A 25,864-nucleotide genomic window follows, 5' to 3' on the forward strand; every position below is an offset into this window, starting at 1 on the left:
CATCCCCGCTGAAGGAGCACGCCAAAGCACAAAGGGCGGGCGTTGTAATGGAGACAGAATTGCCAGGTTGACTTATGATCGACCTGCGGGTTACTTCTGCTTTACAATGCTGTGTAAACGAGACCCGTTTTACAAATTGAGGACAATCTCTGCAAAGCTTGCTATGGTTTCTCCATCATTTTCAACTGACCTTTCTCATTTGCATCTTCGCTCCTTGGTGTGGCAGAGAGAGCAACTACTACCTTCCGTGATAAAAAGGGTGCAAGTGGGGGGCTGGCAGGTGGGGAATGGGGTCACCCCATCAAGAAATGCTGGAGTCAGGGCTGGAGCTGGGACCCCCATCGGATTCCTAAACATTCCTCCCACATTATCTAAGGCAGTAAGCAGCAGCTTCCTAGGTGCTACCAAACCCCACAGATTCGGGGAATTTTAGAAATGAGACCAAAAGGACCCTCTGATTCATACATCATTAGCAACATAATCTCAAGGTCAAGACTACACCATGGCAAATCCAGTTACTTTAGTTTTCTTTATTAAGATCAAGTTGGGTAACTATTTGGTCAATATAATTGTACAGAATAACAATTAATGTAGCCAACAAAACGGATTTAGCCACAGAGAGCCCAATGGTGCCTCTATAAAGACACAGCATTCGAGAAAAAAATCCTAGAGGTATGTTTGCACACACGACACATACAAACTGTGTTTTGCAGATACATGAACTCTTCCTAAATGACAGACTTTATATGAAGCCTCATAAAAACTATATAAATTGAGTACAAATATATTCTCAAGACATCTAAAATGTAATAAAATTAAATAATGCAGTTTTTATAAATTAGATTTCTAATTACACAACAGCATACATGAAGATTCTTACTTTTAAGTTTTTGAAACCTAGCTGGGCACTGCAGGGCCTTCTGGGGGACAGACTTCTCTCCCCTAGCCCCGCCTCTTGTTTATAGAAAAGCTTTAGCCTTCTAGGCCCTCCCCGAGTCCCAAAGAACAAATCTTATCAGAGAAGTGAAAAATGCAGAAACAAAGGAAAACAGTCAAGCAAGACAAAATACTAATAGTTTAGCCATAAAACAAAGTCAAGGACTTTTAGTTCCTTCTCAAGAGCTACAGCTAACATCCTGAGCCATATCCTTGAGCTGTTTTGCAGATACCAAGTCCCCACCAGGTAGAAGAAATTAACTGCATGCTGCCCACAAGCACCTAGACCCCAGACCGGTTGGAACCAGGTTGGTGATGTTGACTCCTGAAATACCACCTGGTTACCTCACCTCCGACCAATAAAAAAATGTCCATGAGCTGATCAGGCACCCTTTGACCCTCACCCTTAACACTGTCTTAAAAACCCTTCCCTGAAAGCCGTCGGGGACTTCGGGTCTTTTGAGCATGAGCTACCCATTCTCCTTGCTCGGCCCCATGTTGGATGCCTTGGAAAAAACACGGTGCTTTCCTTCACCACAAGCCGGTGTCAGCGGATTGGCTTTACCACGTGCGGGCGAGCAGACCCAAGTTTTGTTCGGTAACATTTGTGGGAAGAAATGAGAAAGCCATGCTGGCTGTCAGTTGCTAGCCTACTGTAAGTTAAGGGAATTATATTTCAATTTTGGATACTTAATTTTAACCATGGATATAATGTATGGATTTAGTCTCTAAGGCAAATTCAGGTCAGCTATGATTATGTATTTTATTCCCACAGTCACCTGTTTTCGTATGCCTGTGAACATAGGGCACAGGCTGGAGGTGAACAAAACCACTTCTCATTATGTGTCAGGATGAACATGTGAGGCTATGGCATCTCTACTCACTGTCTTGGGTACCCAAGGCCTCAATGAAAGCATCACACGACTACATAACCGGCACCCAGCGTGTGCACCAGCACGCTCCCTGAGGAGGGAATGAGGGATCTTACAGGATTATCAGCACTGATCTGAAGGCTCCTTTACGTCCCAGCCAGAATTCCAAAGAAAAGGTAGTACATGGGCTGCCATTTCCCAAAACCTGTCCCATACGGTATTTCACACACTGGCTCATCTGATCCTCACCCGGGAGGTGGACACACTCGTCCTTTGGCAAATGATCCAGTGGAGAATGAAGGGGCAAATCACTTCTTTGTGGCAGCAGAGGTAGTAAACGGAAGTGTGCCTCAGCAACTATTGCCGGAATTAGACTTGAAACCCACGATGCCAAATTTTGCATCATAGAACCGCGTCTGAACTTTCACAAGAAATATCATCATGTTATTGGCTCTAAGAAGTTTTAATGGCTCTGAGTAAGCCAGGATATCCCAACCTTATCTGACCACAGTATACCCCATTCCCACCATACTGCCTTCTGCTTGCACCAGTCGTTAGTAACAGCCTAAGAACTAGCATTCCATGCTGGATGGGTGATCTCCACGGAGTCACAGATTGCGGTGGTGGATGGTACCAGCCAGACACTGTGAGCACAGACCAACATCAATATTAGCCCTGCGGGCTCAAAACCAACCAGCACGCCAGTTCTGATCAGAGCTTTCCAATAGGAATCTTTAACAAAGTCGACATTTTCCGAAGACAAACTTCAAAGTAAAATCTTTCACTTTTACTGAAAGTACCTCATAAAATGGGTTGACATGTTTACAGTCAATAATTTGGGGGAGGGTTTATTTTGGAAGCACTAATCACACGTCAAAGGGAGTGAAGGAGTAAATCAGCAAAACTGCCCTTTTCCCAGTAATGGGAAAGTTAATCTCAGGTATATTTTGCAGTGATATTTTAAATGGTAAAAGGGTAATTTTTCAAAACTTCCTGGCTCTGTTATGTAATATTTATGTTGGCTTGTGTTGAGATTCAAATATACAAAAATCAAGCTTATTCAATCCTTCTTTTATTTTTTTTGATTGCATTAGTTTTTGGTTGCTGTGTGTGTACTTCTCTTCTTTGCAGTGCGCGGGCTTCTAATTGCAGGGGCTTATCTTGTTGCGGAGCACAGGCTCTAGGCACGCAGGCTTCAGTAGTTGTGGCTCGCAGGCTCAGTAGTTGTGGCTCACGGGCTTCATTGCTCTGCAGCATGTGGGGTCTTCCCAGGCCAGGGCTCAAACCCGTGTCCCCTGCATTGGCAGGTAGATTCTCAACCACTGCATCGCCAGGGAAGCCCAAGCTTATTCAATCTTGATATTTGAAGCGGCAAAAATAATCGTTTCTCTCTGGCTTTGCTTGCCTGCCTTTCATGGTATTAAGAGGTTTTCTGTGCCATGGGATGCAATATTCTGTTGACCTCATTATTTGTAGATGATACAATTGCCTATGCAGAAAATCCTAACGGCTTAGCAATTTTTTTCAACCACTTTGAGGTATGACTGACATGCAACGAGCTGTACGTATTTAAACGTGTACGACTTGGTGAGTCTGAGATATGGCTATTTTTGAGGAACTTGATGTGGTAGAGAGCATTGGTTCTCCAGAAACAGCCACATGCTTCTCCTACATTCCCACCTCCCTGGCATCAGATTGTGGCCGTGTGGCTAGTTCTGGCCAGTGGATGGTGAGAAGTGGGCATATCTGTTCTGAGTGTGGGCAGTAAGAGCTGCTGTGCTCACCCATCCTCAGCCTCCATTGCTGGGAATCTGTGAATCTGCTTCACGTGCTCCAGATGGAGATGCTACAAGATGGAGAGGGGCACCAGCCCACATCAGAGTGTGTGCAGGAAATACGCGTCCATTGTGTGATACTGATGCGTGATGTGTGATGTGTGACACTCTCTTGCAGAAACGAGAGCTCACTACTATGATAAAATTCTTGACGAACAATTGAAAACAATTCACATGGAGCACGAGTGATCCACAAAGAGCTGAGAAGAGCATAGAGGAGGTCTTGACCTACCCGCTGTTAGACAGACTAGGAGGCCGTATTCCTAAGACAGAATAATATTCGTGCAGGAGCAGGGAGACAGATGAGTGGAACGGAAGAGAATCCCATCTGTATGGGACTTGTACATGATAAAAATGGCAAAAAAGTAAGACAGTGGAAGACGGCCAGGTGGTTCTTCAGTACATGAAGAAGCTGGGCTCCTACCTGATGGCACACAAAGCAAACGGGTTACACTTAAAATGCAAAAGGTAAAGTCATAAAGCCAGTGGAAGACCACATAGGGGTGTATCTTGTGACATAGGGTGAGGAAATGGGTCTTAACAAACAGTTCTTGCCGTGAAAAGATGGATGAATGAAACTACTTCAAAATTAGCGATCATTTCTTCAGTAAAAGAAGAGAGAGAAAGACTGGTGGGCCATGATTAACCTAATTCTCTCTGCACCTGAGGCAAAAAGAAAAAGTCACAGTAAAAATGAGGTGTAAGTTGATACATATCTATGTAAATACATCATGTGTATATGAAAATTTGATAGCTTTCCTATATATCAATAATACATGTTTAGAAAATGTAATCAAAAAAGGCCATATTGGGGCTTCCCTGGCAGCGCAGTGGTTGAGAGTCCGCCTGCCGATGCAGGGGGCGCGGGTTCGTGCCCCGGTCCGGGAAGATCCCACATGCTGGGGAGCGGCTGGGCCCGTGAGCCATGGCCGCTGAGCCTGCGCATCCGGAGCCTGTGCTCTGCAACGGGAGAGGCCACAACAGTGAGAGGCCCGCGTACCGCAAGAAAAAAAAAAAGAAGCCATATTGACAAAACCAGCAAGTACTGCCCATCCTGTGATGGGCAGCTTCTAAGTTGGGCCCAATGATCCCCTTCCTGGTGTTCATGACCCTGTGATTTGAGTGTGGGTAGGACCTGTCACTTGCTTCTAATGAACAGACTATGGCAGAACAGATGGGATGCCCCTTCTGAGATGACGCCTCTGTGTTTTCGGGCTCTCTCTCGTTCTCTCACCAGTTCCCTCTGAGGGAAGCCAGCTGGCCCAGAGAGAAGCCCAGGTGCAGGGAACAGGGGAGGCCCAGCCAGCAGACACCAGGCCCCTGGACACTGCCAACACCATGTGAGTGATCTTGGAAGCAGGTCCTCGCCCCATCAGGTCTTCCTCAGCTGATCTAGGCCCTAATCTCTAAGCGACTCTACTTGGAGATAGGGCCTTTGCAGTGGTAATTGAGGTTAATGAGGTCACTAGAGCGAGCCCTAATCCTATAGGTCTGGTGTGCTTATTAGAAGAGGAGATTAGGACACAAACACACACAGAGGGATGACCACATGATGACACGGAGGAAACACATCTATAAACCCAGGAGAGAGGCCTCAGAGGACACCCACCCTGCCCACACCTTGAACTTGGACTTCCAGCCTCCAGAACTGTGGGAAAATAAATGGCTGTGGTCTAAGTCACCCAGTCGGTGGTATTTTGTTATGGTGGCCCTAGCAAATGAATACAGATGCTATACCTCAATAAAATAAGAAATACGTAAGTTTAAAAATAAGATCTGTTTTTGCAGAAACATGGACGGATGTAGAGATTATCATACTAAGTGAAGTAAGCCAGACAGAGAAATATCATATGACATCACTTACATGTGGAATCTAAAAAAAAAATACAAATGAACTTATTTACAAAACAGAAACAGACCCACAGACATAGAAAACAAACTTATGGTTACCAAAGGGGAAAGGCGGGGAGGGCTAAATTAGGAGTTTGGGATTAACAGATACACATTTCTGTATACCTACTGTATAGCACAGGGAACCATACTCAATATTTTGTAAGAACCTATAAGGGAAAAGAATCTGAAAAAGAAAATATATATATACATACACATATACACGTGTATATATATATATGTATATATAACTGAACCACTGTGTTGTACACCTGAAACTAACACAACATTGTAAATCAACTATACTTCAATTAAAAAAAACACAAATACACAGACTAAATAAATAAATAAATAAATAGGGAGACAGTTAAGTGTAGAGTTTAAGAAAATAAAAGATCTGTTTCGTCAATGAGATTAGGAAGTACGACTGGAGTAATAGTTACTGAGGTGGGGGGAGGCTTCTAGTTCACGCTGTTGATGGGATGCAACCTGGCATAACCTTGATGACAGGCGATTTGACAACATTCTCCCATCAATATGTGAGTGTCCACACCCTCTGATCCAGTGACCCGCTTCTGGGAGTGTCTTTCATGGTAACAGAAGCGCAAGTGAGTGACTGTGATGTACAGGAAAGATAAGAGGGAAGGCTGCCCAGAGGACACATCAGGAATGCACGATTCCACACCCAGGTGCTCGGTGGGCTTTTATGTATTTATTTATTATAAAGTTATTTATTTTGGGCTGCACTGGGTGTTTGTTGATGCGCATGGGCTTTCTCTAGTTGCAGCGAGCGGGGGCTACTCTTTGCTGTGGTGCACGGGCTTCGCATTGTGGTGGCTTCTCTTGTGGAGCATGGGGTCTAGGTCCTCGGGCTTCAGTAGTTGTGGCACGTTGGCTCAGTAGTTGTGGCTCACGGGCTCTACAGTGCAGGCTCAGTAGTTGTGGCGCATGGGCTTAGTTGCTCCGTGGCATGTAGGATCTTCCCAGACCAGGTATCGAACCCGTGTCCCCTGCATTGGCAGGCGGATTCTTAACCACTGCACCACCAGGGAAGTCCTCCGTGGCCTTTTAGAGCGACCTCTATCTAGATCAGCTGGCCTAATATTCAGACATCCACAATGCACTGGCGAGAAAAGATGTGCAAACCTCAGACCATCACGCAGAGCATAATTCCATTACTGTTTAAGTTGTTACACTGGTGTAACTGTGTGTGTGTGTGTGTATGTATGTGTATGTGTGGTGTGCGTGTGTGTAAAAAAATATTATTTCTGGCAGGTGGAATTCCGGATCTCTTCATTTTCTATTTTGTACTTTCTGGTACTGCATGAATTTTGTACAATAAGCATGTACTACTTTCTATAATCAGAAAAAACTTAAGAATTTTACACATTAAACAAAATAACATACAACATTAACATTTTGCACATTGCCACAAAATCTATGCATTTCGTGGCCCCTTCAGGAAATCCTGCGCCCCTGATAGTCATGGTAAGAATCGAAAAAATTAATGATGATGATGATGATAAAGCTGTAATAGCATCTTATAACCAGCTCATCACAGTCCCTGCCTCGAGGGGACACAGGCCATTCCCAGACTGCCCTCTGGGAAGGACAGTCTTCTGAGGGACCATCTTGCATTTAGGGGACAAAGGCATTACACCATGTGCTTCCTTCTAAGGACCTTCGAGTCTCTGGACTCAGTGCTGGTGCACAGAAACACACCTGCACCTCGGCTCCCCTTGGCGTTTTTGGCCTGTGATGGCCATGGACCAATGCGGGCTCTTACCTCAGCGTCTATCGTAAAATGTCTCCTGGAAAAAGGAACCCTCCTACACTGTTGGTGGGAATGCAAACTGGTGCAGCCACTATGGAGAACAGTATGGAGCTTCCTCAAAAAGCTAGAAATAGAACTACCATACGACCCGGCAACCCCACTCCTGGGCATATATCTGGAAAAGATGAAAATTCTAATTTGAAAAGATACATGCACCCCTATGTTTATGGAAGCACTATTTATAATAGCCAAGATATGGAAGTGACCTAAGTGTTCATTGACAAATGAATGGATAAAGAAGATGTGGTATATACACAAAGGAATATTACTCAGCCATTGAAAAGAATGCAATAATGCCATTTGCAGGAACATGGATGGACCTAGAGGTCATCACACTAAGTGAAGTAAGTCAGACAGAGAAAGACAAATATCATATGATATCATTCATATGTGGGATCTAAAATACGACACAAATAAACTTATGTACAAAACAGAAACAGACTCTCAGACACAGAGAACAGACTTGTGGTTGCCAAAGGGGGGGGGGGGTGGGGGAGGGATGGAGGATGGAGTTTGGGATTAGCAGATGCAAACTATTATACATAGGATGGATAAACAACAGGGTCTTACTGTAGAGCACAGGGAATTGTATTCAATATCCTATGATAAACCACAGTGGAAAAGAATATAAAAAAGAAAAAATATATATACACACACACACACACACACACACATGCATATGTATATATATACATATATAGAACTGAATCAGTTTGCTGTACAGCAGAAAGTAACACAGCACTGTAAATCAACTATACGTCAATAAAGTCAATTAAAAATAAAATAAAGATAAAAAAATAAAACATCTCCTGGTCTCACTTTCATCGCAGAAGGGCATTTGATTCCAACTCAATGACTGTTGTTAAATTGAACCGAATTAAAGCCATCTACTTCTCTAATAAATCATTATCATCATGGGGGAAGATCAAAGTCAGTAGCAACAGAGAAAACCTATTTGTTATTTCTCATTTAATTAGCTTTTTGTGGTTAAATGCATTTAGTGGAAGAAAAAAAACCCACCGATCATTTTAATTATGATCCTGTGAAAGTTGGTGATATCATCCTGAAATTAAAATGAAACCTCTAAGTGTATGCTGTTTGAATAAGAAAATTACCTTAAAACTTTAAACATGCATTTTTATTTTATAAGAAACCTTGGATTATATGTATTAAGGGCTCAGTCTCATGACATTTTGTTAGACTCTGATATTTGTGAAGTTTGTGGAAAAATCCCTCCACTCAAGTAACATCTGGGGTCAGTTGGCCTTGGCAATCAATCGTGGCAAAGATGCTGAGTGTCATCTGCAATGCATTTCATCTGGATCCACAGAAATACCATAATTGTGATTGAAGAGATGCAGGAAGGGCTCAAACAGTGCTACTGTCCTCTGTCAAGGCTGGTGATAAAACCAAGCCTGTCTTGCTCTACAGAATTCCAGGTTCCAAGAGGACCAGAGATAGGAGGGATCGTTTAGGTGGACCGGAGCTGAACAAGAGGAGTTCAAGGATGCTGGAAGGAGACGGGGATGGCTGTGTGTATAAATCACGTTTGCCTCTGCCGGGAATCATCACGAAGGGCTGTCCTAGCCTGTTCTCAGGCTGGTGGAGATATTGTGGGATATTTTAATGAATTCCTCTACTTTTCAATAAGACAAGAATGCATGCACAGTGCAAATGGCTGAATAAAACTGTTCTCCCTGATAAGCCTTGCGATCTGATGTATCCCTCAAACTCTTAAGTGCTTGTTTCAGACATGATCAATAAATTTACCAGTGAAGAATTGTTTTCTCACGTAACTAAATTGAATGAATAAAATACCATAAGAATGGAAATGAGGGCTTTCAGAAAGCCTCCTACATCTAAAGACATCTAAAATGACAAAAATCACTTTTGATTAAAAACATGCAACAACTTGGGTGTATCAGCATAAAAATCAATTGAACTAAAGCATATTCACTATAATTTTGACCTCAACTGGTCCATTAGTGTGGCCTTCCAGGATCACTGAATCCCAAGCCATCATCTGAAATAATCATCAACCAATCAGCATCTCTCCCTTTAGGTCCACCCGGCATGTCTACACTGCCCGCCTGACACCATCCCCTCTGCAACGTTGCTTTGCCCAGAGTCCTCTTTTTGTCTACAGGCCCCCAGGAAAATGCACGGAGCAGAGCATTCCTTTCCTCAGCCGCCTGCCCCTAGGGCTGAGATGACCGGGAGGAGAAGAAGGCACAGAACCCCGGTGAAGCGGAGGAGAGGGAACCCTGAACCAGAGAGAGGCAAAAGGATGGACAGCTGCTCCAGTGTGGACGCGGGTGCGGGAGACAGTGATGGCTGGAAAGAACAGAAAGAAAAGAACACTCTGGTCAACCGCGGAAAAACGGGAGGAGAAACGTGGGAGCAGGAATGGGGAGATTTACAGGAGCTGTGATGTGGAAAAGTGGAGCAAAACTCACAAGGCACGCAGGGATAAAGGGGGAGCTGGCTGAGGGCGCCAGAGAAGACGGGGAGCCCCTGATCACTGGCTCTAATAAAAGTAGGGGGAGAAGCCCACAGCAAACAAAGCCAGAAGAAACCCTTCAGGTGGAGAAGAAAAGGAAAGCGTGACAAAGCAAAGGCAATTGCTGTCTTTGGGGAAAAGTAGAAAGGAAAGATTCTGAAAATGCCAGGAAAAACGAAGAGACATGGGAAACCTAACAGTGATGAGGAGAACGTGTGGATGTGGCAGGAGCTGCTTAGATGAGAAACGTCTGGTCACTCAGTCAAGGGGCCTGGAGGTACAGGGACAACGACGGGAAGATGCGGAATCGGAGGTCAACGTCAGGAGAGGAAAACAAATGGCTAAAACTTACATGCTTTGAAAGGAAGAATCCGTTATGGGTTTAATTGTGTCCCCCAATATTTGTATGTTGAAGTCCTAACCCCTCAGAATGTGACTGTTTGGAGACAGGGTCTATACAGAGGTAATTAAGGTAAAATGAGGTCAGTAGAGGGGGCCCAGGTCCAGCCTGACTGGTGTCCTTGTAAGAAGAGGAGATTAGGACACAGACACACACAGAGGGGATGACCATGTGAGGACACAGGAAGAAACGGCCGTCCACACACCAAGGAGAGAGGCCTCAGAGGAAACCCACCCTGCCGACACCTTGATCTTACACTTCCAGCCTCCAGGACTGTGAGAAATTAATGTCTGTTGTTTAGCCACCCTGACTAGGTGTGTGCCCTCCAATAATAATATAGGCCATTACAGGCTCCGATAAGCTGAATGGAAGGAGGGAGAGAGGAAGGGAGGGAGGAGAGAATGAATTTATATGGCAACACGGAAACCTCCAATCATGATAAGACGACAGAGAAACAAAAGAGATGGTTACAGGGAAGCTCCTTCCTATTAAAATTGCTTGACAAAATAATCACGGAACCCTACGTGTGGATTGATCATCGGAAGACAGTGGGCAGGGACCCTCACCCACTGTCTCTTGGACCCTAAACACCAGCCTGATGTATTTTCTGGCAAATAGAATAATGACATTTCAAGGGCACATGATCAAAAACAAAACCTCATAAAATGAATTCTCACTTACTAAGACACCAGGATCAATCAATTCAGTGTTTAGAGAAAAACAAAAAATTTAAATCACATGGGATGGTCACAGTGCAGAGGGTAAAATTATTTTGGTACTTAGCATCAACCAGAAAACGCCATCTTGATTGAGTGCCCATTGCTAAAAATGTCCATTTTCCCGACACTGCAATTACAGTGCACTCATCACCCTTAATCTTTCTTTGATGATTCATGGTCTTGCGGTACCTGAAGGTCATAAACTCAACTTCATCCTACAACAGCTGTGGACTGCCTACTAGGGTCAAGGGCTGGGGTAGTCCCCTTGGATCCCACACGCCCCCTGGGAGCCCCACCCAATAGCTCTCCCCCCCGCCCCAGGAGAGGCGCTCCATCTACAGGGAACTGCTGCCCCCATGGGGAGTTGCTCCCCCTGTGGGGAGATGCTCCTCCTGGGGAGGTGCTAGCATCCCACTGGCTGCGACCGGAAGCTTGTGTGTACACTCGGGGCAGGGCTGTGCAGTCCAGCAGTGAGGCCTGCAAAGGTGGCCTTCCCAGACCCCAGACCCTCTGAGCCCCAGGGAGGGCTGGTAGGAGTTTGTTTTCTCTCTGACCTCCACATAACCAGTCCAGTCCAGCTGTAACTGAGAAAAGCAGCCAGAAGTGGACAAGAACCCTCACATATGAGAGAGTGAAATCAGCTACTTCTGATAAAGGACTTCAGAACCTTACAAACGAACAAACAAACGGAGAATCTGTGTGCTAAACAGTTCTACTGGAACTGACTGGGGCTATTTCCCATTTCTTTTTCATGGATGAGACAACTCACCACCGTGACTTTGGAATTTTGTGTGATGCAGGATTTCAAATCTCTTGTAGCTTCGGTGTTCCTAGCACAGGATTTTAAACCATGTTATACTGGGGACAGAATTTGCTTTGCATGGCAAGGAAATGCCAATGTCATCACAGCTCAATAAGCATCACTGAAATCTGGGATTATGTGTTTCCCCAGCTCTGCTTAATCCCAAGATTCCACAAATTTGTTTAAAAAAAAAAAACCTTAGCATATTCTGGAACAAAAATTCAGCATAAAATCATAGCACAAGGCTTCCCTGGTGGCACAGTGGTTGAGAGTCCGCCTGCTGATGCAGGGGACACGGGTTCGTGCCCCGGTCTGGGAAGATCCCACATGCCGCAGAGCGGCTGGACCCGTGAGCCATGGCCGCTGAGCCTGCGCGTCCGGAGCCTGCGCTCCGCAACAGGAGAGGCCACAACAGTGAGAGGCCCGCGTACCACCAAAAAAAAAAAAATCATAGCACAAATGCTAAGCCTAACTAGGTTTGGGGAGATCTTTGGATCAAGGCCTGACACCTAGTCTCTACGGCCTGACCATGGCTTGAGGGCCGGGCAGTGTGGGAGCAGGTAATGGCCACACTGCAGGCCTACAATTTTGCAGTCTACGCCAGTGCAGAGAAATGGAGGGGCACCCCACCCAAGGCCCAGCTCGGAGGAAACACTACCCTCCTCTTCATTGATGGCTTTCTTTTCCCTTCCAGTCACTACTAAACCCGTATTCTTTCCCCAGACTCTCTGTTGTACATGGCTCTGGTTTGTAATAAGTAAACTAGATAAGTAAATCTGTAATAAGTAAAAGTCTTACTGTTTAAGTAGAAAAAATACTGGAATCACTGTATTATAAATTTAACACATGGTACATGCTCAAGGTTTGCAAGAAATACATTTTAAAGGATTCACTCACCCAACCTCAGAGTAAAACCTTCTAGAACATTCTGAAAAATTTTCTGAAATGCTACCAACCTGTAAATATTGTGACTTACTAACTTAGAAGAGTAGCAGAAAGTAGTGGGATAAATGAGACTGGCAAGAAACGAAGAAAATAAAGATTGGGTACAATGCACCAATATTCACTGTAATTAGGTAAAGAAAATAACATGAAAAGGAAAGGAAGATACTAAGTAGCAAATAAATGGATGATTTAGACATTCATATGTCTGAAAGGTAAGATCACTTATGAAAAACTCTCCGTTCTTTCTATCACTCACTCAAACTATGCTTGACTTATAAGACTAGTTAGTATCACTGCATTGTTCTAAAGACCAAACAAATTACAAAATTCACTGTAGGTTTCGAAGGCAGACATGTCAGAAGCATTTCCTTGCAGCAGAAATCTTAATATTTCCCTCAGCCTTTTGGGGCAACTTAATTTAATGGCACAGTATGTAAGTTTTCATTGACTCTATGGGGACGGTCCCCAGGAATTTTGGACGAGGCTCGTTCTGTCCTGAATGCACACTAGCAAGGGCGTTCTTTTCCCTCCCCGAGTTCTGTAACAACCTCATTCTGTCCAGCCCTTCAGGGTGGACTGTCTTCTTTCTAGTTAGTGGTCCTTCAGACTTGAATATTTGACAACTTCTACTTAATGATGCTACAAAATGAGACAAAAGGGAGAGAAGATGCCCCTTGGAAATTCTCACTAAGCCCCTAGTTCCTACTTGAGGAATATGATGGTCTGGTTCAATCACGTTGCCCTTGGGAGCTCAAGAAAACAGGCACTTGCTGTGCCCTCCGGGCTGCCAGCCTGCCCGGCTCCCCAGCTGGACTCCCCGCCGTCTCGGACTTCCAGGAAACCGCACAGGTAAAGTGCTTTGTAAGGAGCAAACAGTGGACGCAAGTATTGCTCCAGGATGGGGGTCTGTTTTGCCCACCTCAATCACAGACCCGCATTCAGCACCTGCTGGCAGCACCCTCACTCCTTCCTCCATGCAGACCCATGCCTCTTACATCCTTCCATTGGCTGCATCCTTCATACATCTCCTCCCACACTTGGGTTTAGAGTTCAGGGCCATGGGTGTCTTTCTCGGTTGGGCACTGACCAAGACCCAGTTCTGAAGTCTCCGGGGCTCTTCTGGCCACAGAGATGGCGTGAGACCATCTATCCTTTCTTCAAATGGCCTGAAAGGGTTAAACAAGGGTCCCCTCTTCTTGTGCAGCATCCTGGCCCCAGAGGCAATCAAATCAGGTGTGGACCAACAGTTGCTGGGTGCATCCTTATCTGAATGGGGAGACCAGCCGGCCTCTGAGACTCTAAGCGGTACATGGTCAGGGCCAAGCTGCAGATGGATGTTTTTCTTAGGGTAGGGCGACTGAAATGACCTCAGTCAAAAGATTTGATGATAGCCAAATAATTAGTTTACAGGTGGGAAAAAGAGACATATGTAAATGTGAAAAAAACAACCTGAGCAGCGCTGGGTAGAACCGTTTCTATTTGCTGACTATGATGCTGAAAACTTTACCAACCTAACGTGGTAGTTATGGCACCACCACCCAGGCCCACACACTGATTTAGATATTGTTACAGACTCCACTTCCACGAAGAAGATAACACCCCTTCTCAGAATGATACACACTGCAGGCTGAGAATCCCGGGGGACAGGAGGATGCTTCATGTCTCTAGTGATCTCAGAGGTCGAATTTCAGACTTCAATATTGCTAAACTATGGGGAAATCAGTGAGTGTACAACAAAAACAGCATAAAAATCCTGGAGGACCAATGAACCGTATACTGTTCCCGCTCCCTGTGAGAACGCTGGCTGCATTCATCTAAGTCTTAAGAGTTGGAAAGAACCCTGGAGACATCTAGTCACTTTCCTACCAAATGCAGGAAGACTTACCCTAGATGCTCAGGGCCTTAACTGCTAAGCAATAAGAGAAGATTGGTGTTCTTTGTTGATTAGCCTCCAATTGTCAAAATATCACATATACGTATGTAGGTCAAACATTTCAACTAGATTTCCCTTGAATTTCATTACAGAAAAAAGCCTTTCCTAAAGGTCTCAGTCAGGCAAAGGATCACTGACTCAGTGAAATTCTCTTTCAGTTGTACTGAGGCAATCTGTGTTCATTCTGTGTGACCTGTGATAACGGAATCCACAGCATTTGAAAAAAATTTTACGTTTGATTTCTGAACTGGCTTTTCATCTTGAAACAAAATGGTGGCTCAAAAGTTTTCAAGTGAACATCGTGTTCTGTAATAAAGAAAGAATCTCAACAATATGGAACAGTATCAATGTGTGCGTTGATAAAAGTAAATGTTTGAAATAATTATATTCTTCTATGTAATTTTCTAACTTAGCGGCAGCAAAAAAATAAGCTAATTTAAAGATACTGCCAACAAATAGGATTCTTAGAGAGCAAGGCTGTTGAGGTGAAAACAGCTCTCAGATCTGTGCTTGGTCAATAACATGATCGTGGTTCTTATCTGCCATTGACACCTGATGGTGCAAAATGACTTGATGATGGAGAGTCCACAGAGGTGATGACAAGAGTCCACAAGGAGAGGTGGCAGTTCTGAGAGGGCAAAGAGGAGGCTACCCTGTGATTTTTGTGACCACCCAACAAGATCACGGCAGGACTGAGCTATATGTTGGGCTCCTAAACCTCGTTCCCAGAGGTTCTGGCCATGAGCTGCACGATAAACTTTAAGTTCTTTCCCAAGACAGCTGTCCACACTTAGAGCCATCTACCACCTTGGGGTTCTTGGGGCCGTGCATCCCCAGGGAACACAAACTTGGATGGAAAAAAATGTCTTTCTTTTCATTAACTCTAACTGTAGTCCAGCACTTCATTTAACTGCGATTGGAAGTAACAAAGCAGAGATTTAGCATTGCCTTGATTTTGTCAGCAACAGAAACCCCAGACATTTAAAAATCATATGACAGTTGTTGTAGACAACTTGAAACGTCATCAGTTCTCCTTCCTATGTCCAGTTAGGACAGTAACTAGACCTTGATATTAAATGTGTTAATAAAGACATGCTTTTTAATTTCATATTTTAGCTCATCACTTTTTAAAAATAGCAATAACTATTTCTAAGCATGACTGTTTTCCTTTGAAAGCCTATGAATATTATTTTGTGCGTTTAAAAGCATTATTCTGAGGAGGGGTCTTCAGATGTCCCCGGATGCTGGGGGTGGCCTTTGGGGTCAGAGGTGGCAGGAAGGGGCCTCTGGTTCTTCTCGGATCTGAGAGAATAACCAAGAGGCATCCACCTCTCTTGTCAGTGAAAAGGCAGATGCCGGGATCCCCTTTTAAACAAAATTACTAAAACAAAAATCACTGTAATTCAATCCAGCAGAATTCAAAGTCACGTTTTATTAGATTAGTTTTAGTTATGAATTAAACCAACCTCCTTTCAGCTTTATGTAATTTTACTGGTTGATCCTACAATTAGAGACACTTTGTCTTTCATGAGCTCTCTAAGATTATGATACTTCATAGGATACATTATAAAGGTGATCAAAGGAACAACAAGCACTTCTGTGAGGGGAGGGATCACAGTGGCCACTGTGGGCAGTTCATCTGGGTTAGTTTCAGGCATTCACTGGAGGAAGGGGCTTCCCGAAGACCCCAACCCGCAGATTTGCAGGGCTCTGCCTTCCCCAGGCTAAGCGAGCCTTGGTTTCCTCCTCTGTAAAATGGGAATAACAACAGCGCTCACCCCATAGGCTGCTGAAAGCATTTAATCACATGACCTACTAAAGCGTTTTGCACATCAGCTGGCCCACGGCAAGCACCTGGTAAGTTCACAATCTTACCGTATTCCAAATAGGGACGAGGGGAGGGGATGGGGTGTGTGTGCAGTTGTGCAAGTTGCACAGTGGACACATTTATTCGGCACATACAACGTATTGGGCATTGGGCGAGGGGAAGGGGAAACAGAGCTGGAAATAGGTACACGCGGTCTATCTAGCAGGATGAGAGTAGAAATGAACACCTTCCAGACAACGCAGAGGTGTTTAGAGGAGGGAGCCGATGCCCTTACTGGAGGAGGGATTGCGGGGCCTTCTGCAGGAGTTACGACGTCTCGGCAGGGTTCTGAGGGATGGCAGGGCTCGACTGATGCATGAGGGGGTGCTTTCCCGATGGGGGCGGACCTGTGAGCTCAGCAAACATGGAGACCTGCTGGTGTGCCGTGGCTGGCGGGGCTGGTGGGAGAAGGGCTTCCTGGGGGCTGTGGAAGGTGGAAGAGTTGCACCCAGGCTGGGCAGCGATGGGGCACTTGGATGTATTCTGTCCCCGTCTAACCAAGGGTGTGAGAAAACCAGGTGTGCGTCTTAGAGGACCCAGGAAGGTGGCAGCAGGGAGGATGGAAAGGGACGGAGAGGTTGGACGGGGGCATCCCAGGAATCCAAGCAGGGGATGACAAGCCTCTAAGGAGACAGGAGGGCAGGGAGGAGAGGAAAAGCCAGGCTTGGGAACGTGACCGAGGAGGCCCGGTTAGTCTGCTGCCTGACCACACCTAGGCCTGCCGGGTGGGGAAGGGCACCTTCTGGAGCTCCTCCCGGCTCCCCGCTCCCGCCCCGCCCTCCTCTCCCAAGGCTTTGCCACCTGGTTGGTCCCAATTCCGCTTCCTCCCCAGAGGTTCTCGATCTGGGGGCCTTGGTCCTCCTGTCCTTAGCAGAGAGGACCAGGGGCGACCCAAAGAATGGGGGAAGGTCGCCACGGGAGTGCTGAAGACCATGCGTCTTCAGTGCCCAAGTCATGGTAGACCCTCAGCAAACGGGTCCTGAATGAAGGAAAGAAAGAAGGAATGAAGGGTGTGACGATGGGGCATTAAACAATTAAACCTTATCTTAGTTTGCTGACTCCTTGGGTAGGAAAGCGCAGATGTTATTGGAAATATTTCTGCCATTACAATGACTCCTTTGTCTGTTTTGGGAAATGCCTGATCGTCCCATTTATTAGCAGGGAAACTATGTTCAGAGAAACAGGCTAACCCTCAGTGTTACAATCACGTAACAATGAGCATTCCTTCTGGGAACGTCACCCAGAAGTTTGGAAGACGCTGCTGAGCCCAGGACCCCATCTCTCTCAAGTCCCTGGCGCACCCACAGGCCACCGCCAGGTGTCCAGTCCACTTGCACCAGTGAATGGGCACTCACCCAAATACTAAGCAAGCGATACCTGCGGAGCTGCCGGGTACATCACAGACAAATGTGAGTGGGTTGCACTTTATCCCCACTAGACAGTCAGTTCTCTGTGGCTGGCACTTTCCGTGAATCTGATTCACCAACGTGTGCCCAGTGTGTGCCTGATACAGAGTGGACGCTCAGTACCCGTGCTGTGCGAACTAGCTAATTATCCACAGTTCTGGGCGGTCCGCGCACCTAAGCCCTCACAACAGTGTCTGATCCGGGGGTGAGCAACTCTCTTGAGCACATTTCCTTTTTCAGGGTTTACACTCCCTCTTGGTCCAGGGAGGAAGGACTGGGTTGTATGATGAGCTCCTCTACAAAAGTAGGGCTTCCAGAGGGCTAGTCGGGGTGGACACAGGACAGTGAGTCCAATCAAGGTGGGAGGGGGGAAGGCAAGGGGTTCATTACAGCCACCATCACCTGAAGCTCCCTGTTCTGGCTGTTGGTGGGAGGATGTACCGAAGATGGTAGACGTGATGAGTAATTCTGGTCCAGGGTGGTTTTTCCAACCCTGGTTTGTCCGTTAGAATCAATGTAGGAGATTTTCCAACCGGCCTCTACTAGGGCCTCATCTTAGCCTCAAGAAGTGTGAATCTTCGAGGAAAGGGCCTGGCATTGGAATAATTTAAAGGTTCCCGGAAGCATCTAATTAACCTGGGGCTGAGGACCACCGGCCATTGTGTAGCCATAAGTACAGGAAAGAGAGAAAAGGAGTTACCTCGTCCCCATCCTCTGCCCCATCTCCCCACAACCCTATCAACACAGCAAAAATCTAGGATTCAGGAGATATGAAATGTGGCTCAAAGAACCCACTATTAGTGGCTGCTTAAAAAAAAAGCCATGAAAGCCATTTGGCTGGTTCCTTAGCTGTCCCCAGAGTGGTACCACTGAGGCTGCCTTCCTTCTAAACCTGGACTCACACACGCCTGTTCGTGAGGATGAGAAAGGGCAGGATTCTGGGTTAAAACAAACTTCAACTTAGTGTTCATGTTGGTACTTTCCATTAAACAAACAAACAAACCCCCCAAACTCTCCTGACCCTTAAATAGGAAAACAATCCTCTCACACCCTTTACTATAAATCAGAAAAGTAAACACAAATGCATTTGCATCCTCTTTTTGCAACTTTAGATTCTCAAAAGTTTACAACTCTGGGTAAAGTAAGCCACTACTATTATTAACTGCACCGTCAGCCCTGGGATGAGCAGACTCGCCAGGGAGCGGGCACGTGGGAGCTTGCCAAGTCGGCGCGGCACTATTTTTAGGATGCAGAGTCCTGTCTGCGTCCTCCTGCCCTGTCCCACTTGATACCAGAACAAGCTATTTTTTTCTCCGATCCGTCGAGTACACGGAGACCTCAAGCTGCAGAGTCATCCTGTGTGGTAATGACCTCCCTCACCTACACATGGGCACAGGACACAACGACACGGTTGACTCATAAGACTCCTCCACAAATCCACTCTCCTCGGTGAGTCACACGGCAGGACCCACCCCCTGGCTGTCACGGTTCACACGCTAGGTTCTCCCAGCTTCCCTTTAAAGCGGCCACCATCTCTCTATTCCACGTAGGCCCTCCTGGGGCCTCCTCGGTGTGGTCCTGTGTTCACACGGATGGGCATCATTTATGTTACTTTGCAAACCAGTAATAGCCTCTAGAGAAATGAGAGGTTGGATTGCTTAAGAAATTCCTGTTTGGGCTTGTTATAGGCTGCACTGTGATCCCTCAAAATTGATATGTTGGCGTTCTATTCCCAAGCACCTCAGAAGGTGACTGTATTTGGAGACAGGGTCTTTACAGAGGTGATCATGTTAAACTGAGGTCATTAGGATGGAGCCCTGATCCAATACGACTGGTGTCCTCACCAGAAGGGGAGATTAGGACACAGACAGGCACAGAGGGAAGACCACGTGAGGACACAGGGAGAAGATGGCCGTCTGCAAGCCAAGGGCAGAGGCCTGGAGCTCATCCTCTGCACACCCTCGGAAGGACCCAACCCTGCTCTCACCCTGAGCTCAGACTTCTGGCCTCCGGAACTGTGAGAAGTAAATGTCTGTTGTTGAAGCCCGCCAGTCTGTGGGACTCTGTGACAGTAGCCCTAGCACACTCACACAGGGCTTTCAAAAATGTTGTGTGAATTATAATAGTTCAGAAGCCAATAAACTTTAGGAACCCACAAGGCTGTTTATCTTCATTACTTTTTCCTGATAAGACCTGGAGATTGTGTAGCCATAAGTAAAAAGCTATTTCCAGGCCTAGTACTTTGGAAGAGGTTCTGAAGACAGGCTGTGTGTGTGTGTGTGTGTGTGCGCCCGTGTGCAAGATTCTCAGTGACACCCATGGTGCAGAACACTTTAAGCCCTAAAGTCGACCTCAGAGATGCACTTTATCGTCAAACAGAGCTGATCTGCAGAGCCTGTTACTTCTTCATCACACACTGACACGTGGCAACATCTACCAGTTTTCTGTGTTCAAAAATTCCAGAAACTAGTGCTGTCAGGAAACATAACTGTTCCGGAATCGCTTAGCAATTTTTAATTCAAACACTAAGAACTGAAGGTGTTTTAGTCCTGTTGTTTTCATTCTTCTGCTGACAGCTGACTGTGTACCTGTCTTCTGTGGACACAAATGATGATCACACCGGTCACCGCCAACCACTGGCTGGAGACGGCCAGGGGCTCAGGTGGCCTGGGTGTGACTCTGCCGTCGCTGACTTTTACTAATGTGGACTGGTATTCAGAGGCTCGCACTCATTGCTAGTGTTAGAACACGAGGCTGCATTAATTTCACCTGACCGTGTGGAGCTGAGGTTTCCTCACCTGTACAGTGACCACGGAAACAGTAGAATCAGGTAAGGTTAACACCCTAAGTGCTTCGCTGGCCCAGAGCTTGGCATGGAGCAAACAGTAAATGCCACTGCTATTATTGCCACATCGTCCTCATGCTGGGTTGAGGCGCATGGTTGGCACTGAGCGGACAGAGGAGGAGTAAGGAACTGTCTTCCAAGTGCCGTCTGGTTCCCTGCCCCTGGCGATGTCTAACTAATTAAAAAGGGGACACTCAGGAGGCGAACTGATGTGAAAGTAGAACCCTGAGTTAGTGTGCCCTCAAGCTACTTTTGGGTGCCTTCTGCTCACACAGCTGCAAGGAGAGGGTCTCTGTTGCATCATCAATCATCCCAGGTGCGAGACCTGGTACACATGCCAGTGAACGCCGAGGCCCAGCCTGGGCAGGACCCTCCCAGGTACGGGGAGTTTTCATTTAATTGCAGGATCCAAGAGTTACCTAAAATGTCTCTTTGTAGTCAGAAGACGATTCGGTAATAAACAAATAGGTGAGGTATGTATGTCATTATCTCTACAAAGAATATATCATACAAGAAAGTTTTAAGTTAATTTTAAACAACCACAATCCATAAGGTAGCACAAGAGAGATTTTGATAACATGGGCCCCAAAAGTCAGGTAAAAGTCTCGTGAAATGACTGAATCTGTCACACCGTGAGATAAACGCAAACATTAATACTATACACAAAATGGTTAAGCAGATCTTTTCTTAATATTACCAATGAAACCCTTAAAAGTATTTTATGATTTCTCTAAAGGTAGAGAAACAAAATCAACTTAGGATATTCCCAATTCAGAAAGTTACGCTTAGTAGTTATGGAAGAGGAAAACGAGCCTTTTCTAATCCCATTGCTTAAGAAAAACGAAAGGGCCAACAGATGGAGGAATGTAACTAGAACGGAACGGTTCTGCCTTTTAAAGTAATCATTGGTTTGGTAGCACTCTTGGTTCTCTTTGAATACCTAATCAGGTATTTTGATTGCTTTCCCAAAGTCCTTTAACTACCTTCAACTACGGAAATAATTCGGTAACTGCAGTAAGTGCAATGAACAACCTGTAGGTAGGAAATTTACAAAAGCAGGAAAGGCACCATAATGCTGAGGGCCCTGAGACACTATTAGGATCCTTTCCTGCACAGAATCCTGAAACACTGATGAACATTCATTCCTCCTGTTCTTACACTGCATTTCGAGTTGTTTGTGTATATCCTACACGACTCTCTTTTGGATGTTGAAGTCAGCACGAAAAGTGCAAAGAAACTGAACTGGTATTTTTATAAATTGCTGAGTACTCACCTCCCTTTCAGATATTTCATAACTAGACTTTAGAATAGGTGATATAACACAATAGGCTACATGGAGGGCCCTGAGTTCAACTAAGTAAGATTTTGAAATTAATAAATAAAAATATTCATAATTACTTTCAACAATAAGGTCTCTGACTTGCTGACTGTATGAAGACTCTCAATTTGGATTACAAAGAAAAGACATATATACACAAGGACCTGCCTAATTTAATAGAAGTGCAGGGGCACCAAGAGAACTGTCAATCACAGCATTCATGTGAACATGGAAAACACTTAACTTACTGACATGTATCTCTCCTAAAAAAAAGTCCTTATTTCTCCTTTGAAATATTTACGTTCCTACATCTTTCAAAATGCAGGCTGTGGTTGAGGAACTCTTCCAAATCTAAATGCTATGATTCTGTGATTATAAGGCAAAATGATATTCCTCTGCCCCTCATCCCCAAAGTCATCTCTGTGAAGAATGAAAGAAGGTAAGAGAGTGTTCCAGAGAGTTCTGATTAGCAGTGCTTTCAGAAAAAATAACAGAAGCATTTCTGCAAAATATTTTTCCCCATCATTTGTATAAATCCTGATAATAACATAAACCGGGACCCTTTCCCACCCCCGTGGCTTGTATCGAATCACAGGCTCTTCACATCAGAGCCAGCGCTGAACCACAGGCTTCAGACTGCATTTCTGATGTTAAAGCATTAAACCTCACCTTTCTAGAGCCGCCAGGTCCCTCCTATTTCGAACGCGAGAAATAAGCGGAAGCTAAACCCCAGAAAAGATGGACTAGCAAGATAGTAGTTGGTAACAACAGACCTCAGTCAAGAATTAAGTGCCTTTCTCCACTGGAGTCACAATGCGATTTGCCTGGAATCCCAGGGGCTCCACCTCTAGTGAAATTGGCAGAACAAGCATTATTTGATTAGTGTGAAAGATCGTGCCGTGAAAGGGACAGAGGCAGGTGACAGGGGACTGATGGCTTCTGAAGTGCTAGCTGTAGAAAGATCAAATCGAGGTCATTTCGGGACTCCTAAACAAAACAGGGATTCTTCATAAATCTAAAAGACACCCATATAAAATTATAATTTTATTAAGTAATGTTCAATAGCGATTTGGGAAAACATCAACCAACTTGAACATGATCAGGAGCATATAATGTGGAAAGATAAAACCATCATGCCTCTGCCTGCAGCTGGTGGTGGGGGGGACAAATTTCAGAAGATTCATTCATTCTCTGCTCTCAAGTTCTCTGGGGTTTCTTTTGGTAAAGCTGCGTCTGGTGCAATAGGTGAGAAGGTTCAGGCACCAAGCCTGCCCCTGATTTCAGTATTTAGTTAAAAATCTTTAGTTCTGATAATGGATTTAACCCCCCGGGGCAGGGGTAACCCGGAAGGAAGAAACAGGTCTGACAGAGACCAAGACCTTGAACAACTACCCAGAAGGTGATGGTCCTGGAAGGAGCCAGGTACCATGCATTTCCTTGAGGTCATCTGGCCTTGTCACACTCAAACCACACCTCTGCCTCTCCAGTGAAATTTCTCAAGAGCAAAATTTTCACCTTTGCGCTACATGCTGGTCAAGAGGGGGCAGAGCAGGGGAGCAGATTCACCAGCAGGCAGCAGGCCCCCTGCAGAGCCCCCCACCTGCAGAGCCCCCCTGAGTTGTTGCGGGGGGGGAACTTTGCGTGTGTGGCAGGGAAGGGGGCAATAAACTGGGCTGGATACTTAGATTCCTAAGTCCACGTGAAGTTCCACCCTCAGGGAGACTGTGGGGTCAGGAGATGGAGAGAAGCCAAGGAAAAGGAGAAGGGGGTAAACGGGAGAGGGAGGGGGAGGGGGAGAGAGCGGAAGCCTGGGGCGGGGGCGGAGGAGGAGGAAAGGGAGGGGCACATGGGGACAGCGGGTCAGGAGATCAGGGCAGAGGGTAGAGGGGCAGAACCAGAGGGGAGAAGCAGCAGAGGAGAAAAGAGAGGAGGGTGTGCGGAGAGGGAGAGAGCGTATTCTAGAGCGATGGGGACCGACCGGGAACAAGCGGGAGACCCGCAGAGACGGGATGGAAAAGTAGGGAAAGAAGAAAACGCTCAGGGAAGAGAAGCGGAGGCGCTCGGGAACGTCTCCCCTTGGCAGGCTGGGGTAGAGACACAGCCCCGCGCGCACCAGGAGCGAGAGCGCCGAGGGGCCAGCCCCGCGCGCCCCCGGCCTCCTCCCAGCTTACCTGGCCCTTGACCAGGCTGGCGGCGAACTGGCGCATGACGGCCTCCACGGTGTAGGCGCTGGACCAGCCGCGCGGCGTGAGCAGCTCCATGCAGATGGCGCCGCCGTCCAGCACGTAGCCGTTCTCCAGGCGCGGGCTGAGCACCCGCATGAAGGGCGGCGAGAAGGGGAAGTTGTCGGGGAAGGTGAGGTTGAGCAGGATGAACTCGGTGTTGGTCTCCTTCATGTCCTGCCACAGCACCGAGTCCTTGTCCACCTGGTGCAGCTTCACGTTCCAGTCGAAGAGGCTCTCGTCCACCAGCTCCACGGAGATGAAGCGGTCGCTGAGGCGCGCGATGTCCTGCAGCTCCTTCATGAGCCGCCGGCTGCGCACCTGCGTGCAGTGCTGCTGGCGCGCCGCGGGAACCAGGCTGCCGCCCGCCGCCGCCGCCGCCGCCGCCGGGCCCGGCCCCGCCCTGGCGCCCGCCGCGCGCTCCCGGGGGCCCCCGCCGCTCGCCGCCCCCGCCGCCGGCTGCAGCGGCTTGTCGCGCTGGGCCAGCTCCGCCGCGCGCTTGCCCTTGCCCTTGCCGGGTCCGGGGCTGGTGTCGCCCGCGCCCCCGGCGGGATGCTGCTGCTGCGGCTTGTGGCCGCCGCTCTTGGCGCCGCCCTTGCCGCGCAGCGACGCGCTCTGCTGGCCGCCGCCGCCGCCGCGGTGGTTGTGGTGATGCTTGGGGTCCTCGGTGTCCCGGTTGTGCAGGCGGATGAGCCCGATTTTGCGGAGCAGCGTGGCCATTTTAGGCTTGGCGCCGGCGCGGGGTTCCCCTCGGCTCCTGCCCCCGGAGCCCGAGAGCCGGGGCGCGGGGGACGCGGGGCGGCAGCGACCGGCGACCACTCAGCGGGGCGCGGCGCGGGCCCCCCCTGGCGCCGGCGGCCGTGGCGCAGCCGAGCGGGCAGCACGCGCGCTCGCCGGCCGCTGGGTCGCCGCTGTCATATGACGGGGCCCGCTCTGTCTCGGGCTCCAGCCGCCCGGGGAGGGGAAGCGTGGAGGGGACGCGCCGCGGCGGGCCGTCCCCCGGCCGGTCCCTGCGCGCAGCCCCCCGGAGCCTGGTGTCCGCGGTCCTTTGTGAGCGGCCGCAGCCGGGCTGGCTTCGAGTCCGAGCGCCGCCTCAGGGCGCGCCGAGCCGTCCGCAGCGCCCCGAAGGCAGAGAGGCGGCCGCGGGCTCGCGCCGTGCGCGCCCGCCGGGCCGTGCTGCGCTGGCCGCTACCGCGGGGCCTCGACCGCCGCCGCCGCCGCGGCTGCTGACATTGCAAAGGCGTTTGCTCAGTCTGAGCCGAGCGCGGCGCGGAGGGGGCGGTCCTGCCGGCCGGGGAGGGGGGCGCGGGGCGGAGCCGCGGGACTGCCTGCGCCGCGCCGCTTCCCCGCCGCCCGCCAGCCGCCCGGCTCCTGCGGCGACACGCGCACGGCCGCTGGGGGGAGACATCGGTGCGCGCCGGGCTGCGGGGTAGCGCCGCGCGGAGCCGACCGGCCGGCCGGAGCGGAGCGAGGGTGGGGAGCAGGACGAGAAGGGGCACGTGTGTGCGCGCGCTAATGAGGGTCTCAGAGGCTCCGGGTC

At 47.8% G+C, this 25,864-nt stretch overlaps 1 protein-coding gene across 1 annotated transcript in view; it reads right to left on the reverse strand.

Moving 5' to 3' along the window:
• The window catches only part of UBE2QL1 (ubiquitin conjugating enzyme E2 Q family like 1), a 45,510-nt gene extending 19,962 nt beyond the window's left edge, over nt 1–25,548 (reverse strand). The window contains exon 1 of the mRNA XM_033436609.2: nt 24,274–25,548. Within this exon, the coding sequence (XP_033292500.2) occupies nt 24,274–25,044 (771 nt within the window). The 5' untranslated portion in view covers nt 25,045–25,548. The remainder of the gene's footprint in view (nt 1–24,273) is intronic.
• Between the last annotated feature and the right edge of the window lie 316 nt (nt 25,549–25,864).

Source organism: Orcinus orca, chromosome 3 (genome assembly GCF_937001465.1).
Source record: "Orcinus orca chromosome 3, mOrcOrc1.1, whole genome shotgun sequence".
Taxonomy (NCBI): domain Eukaryota; kingdom Metazoa; phylum Chordata; class Mammalia; order Artiodactyla; family Delphinidae; genus Orcinus; species Orcinus orca.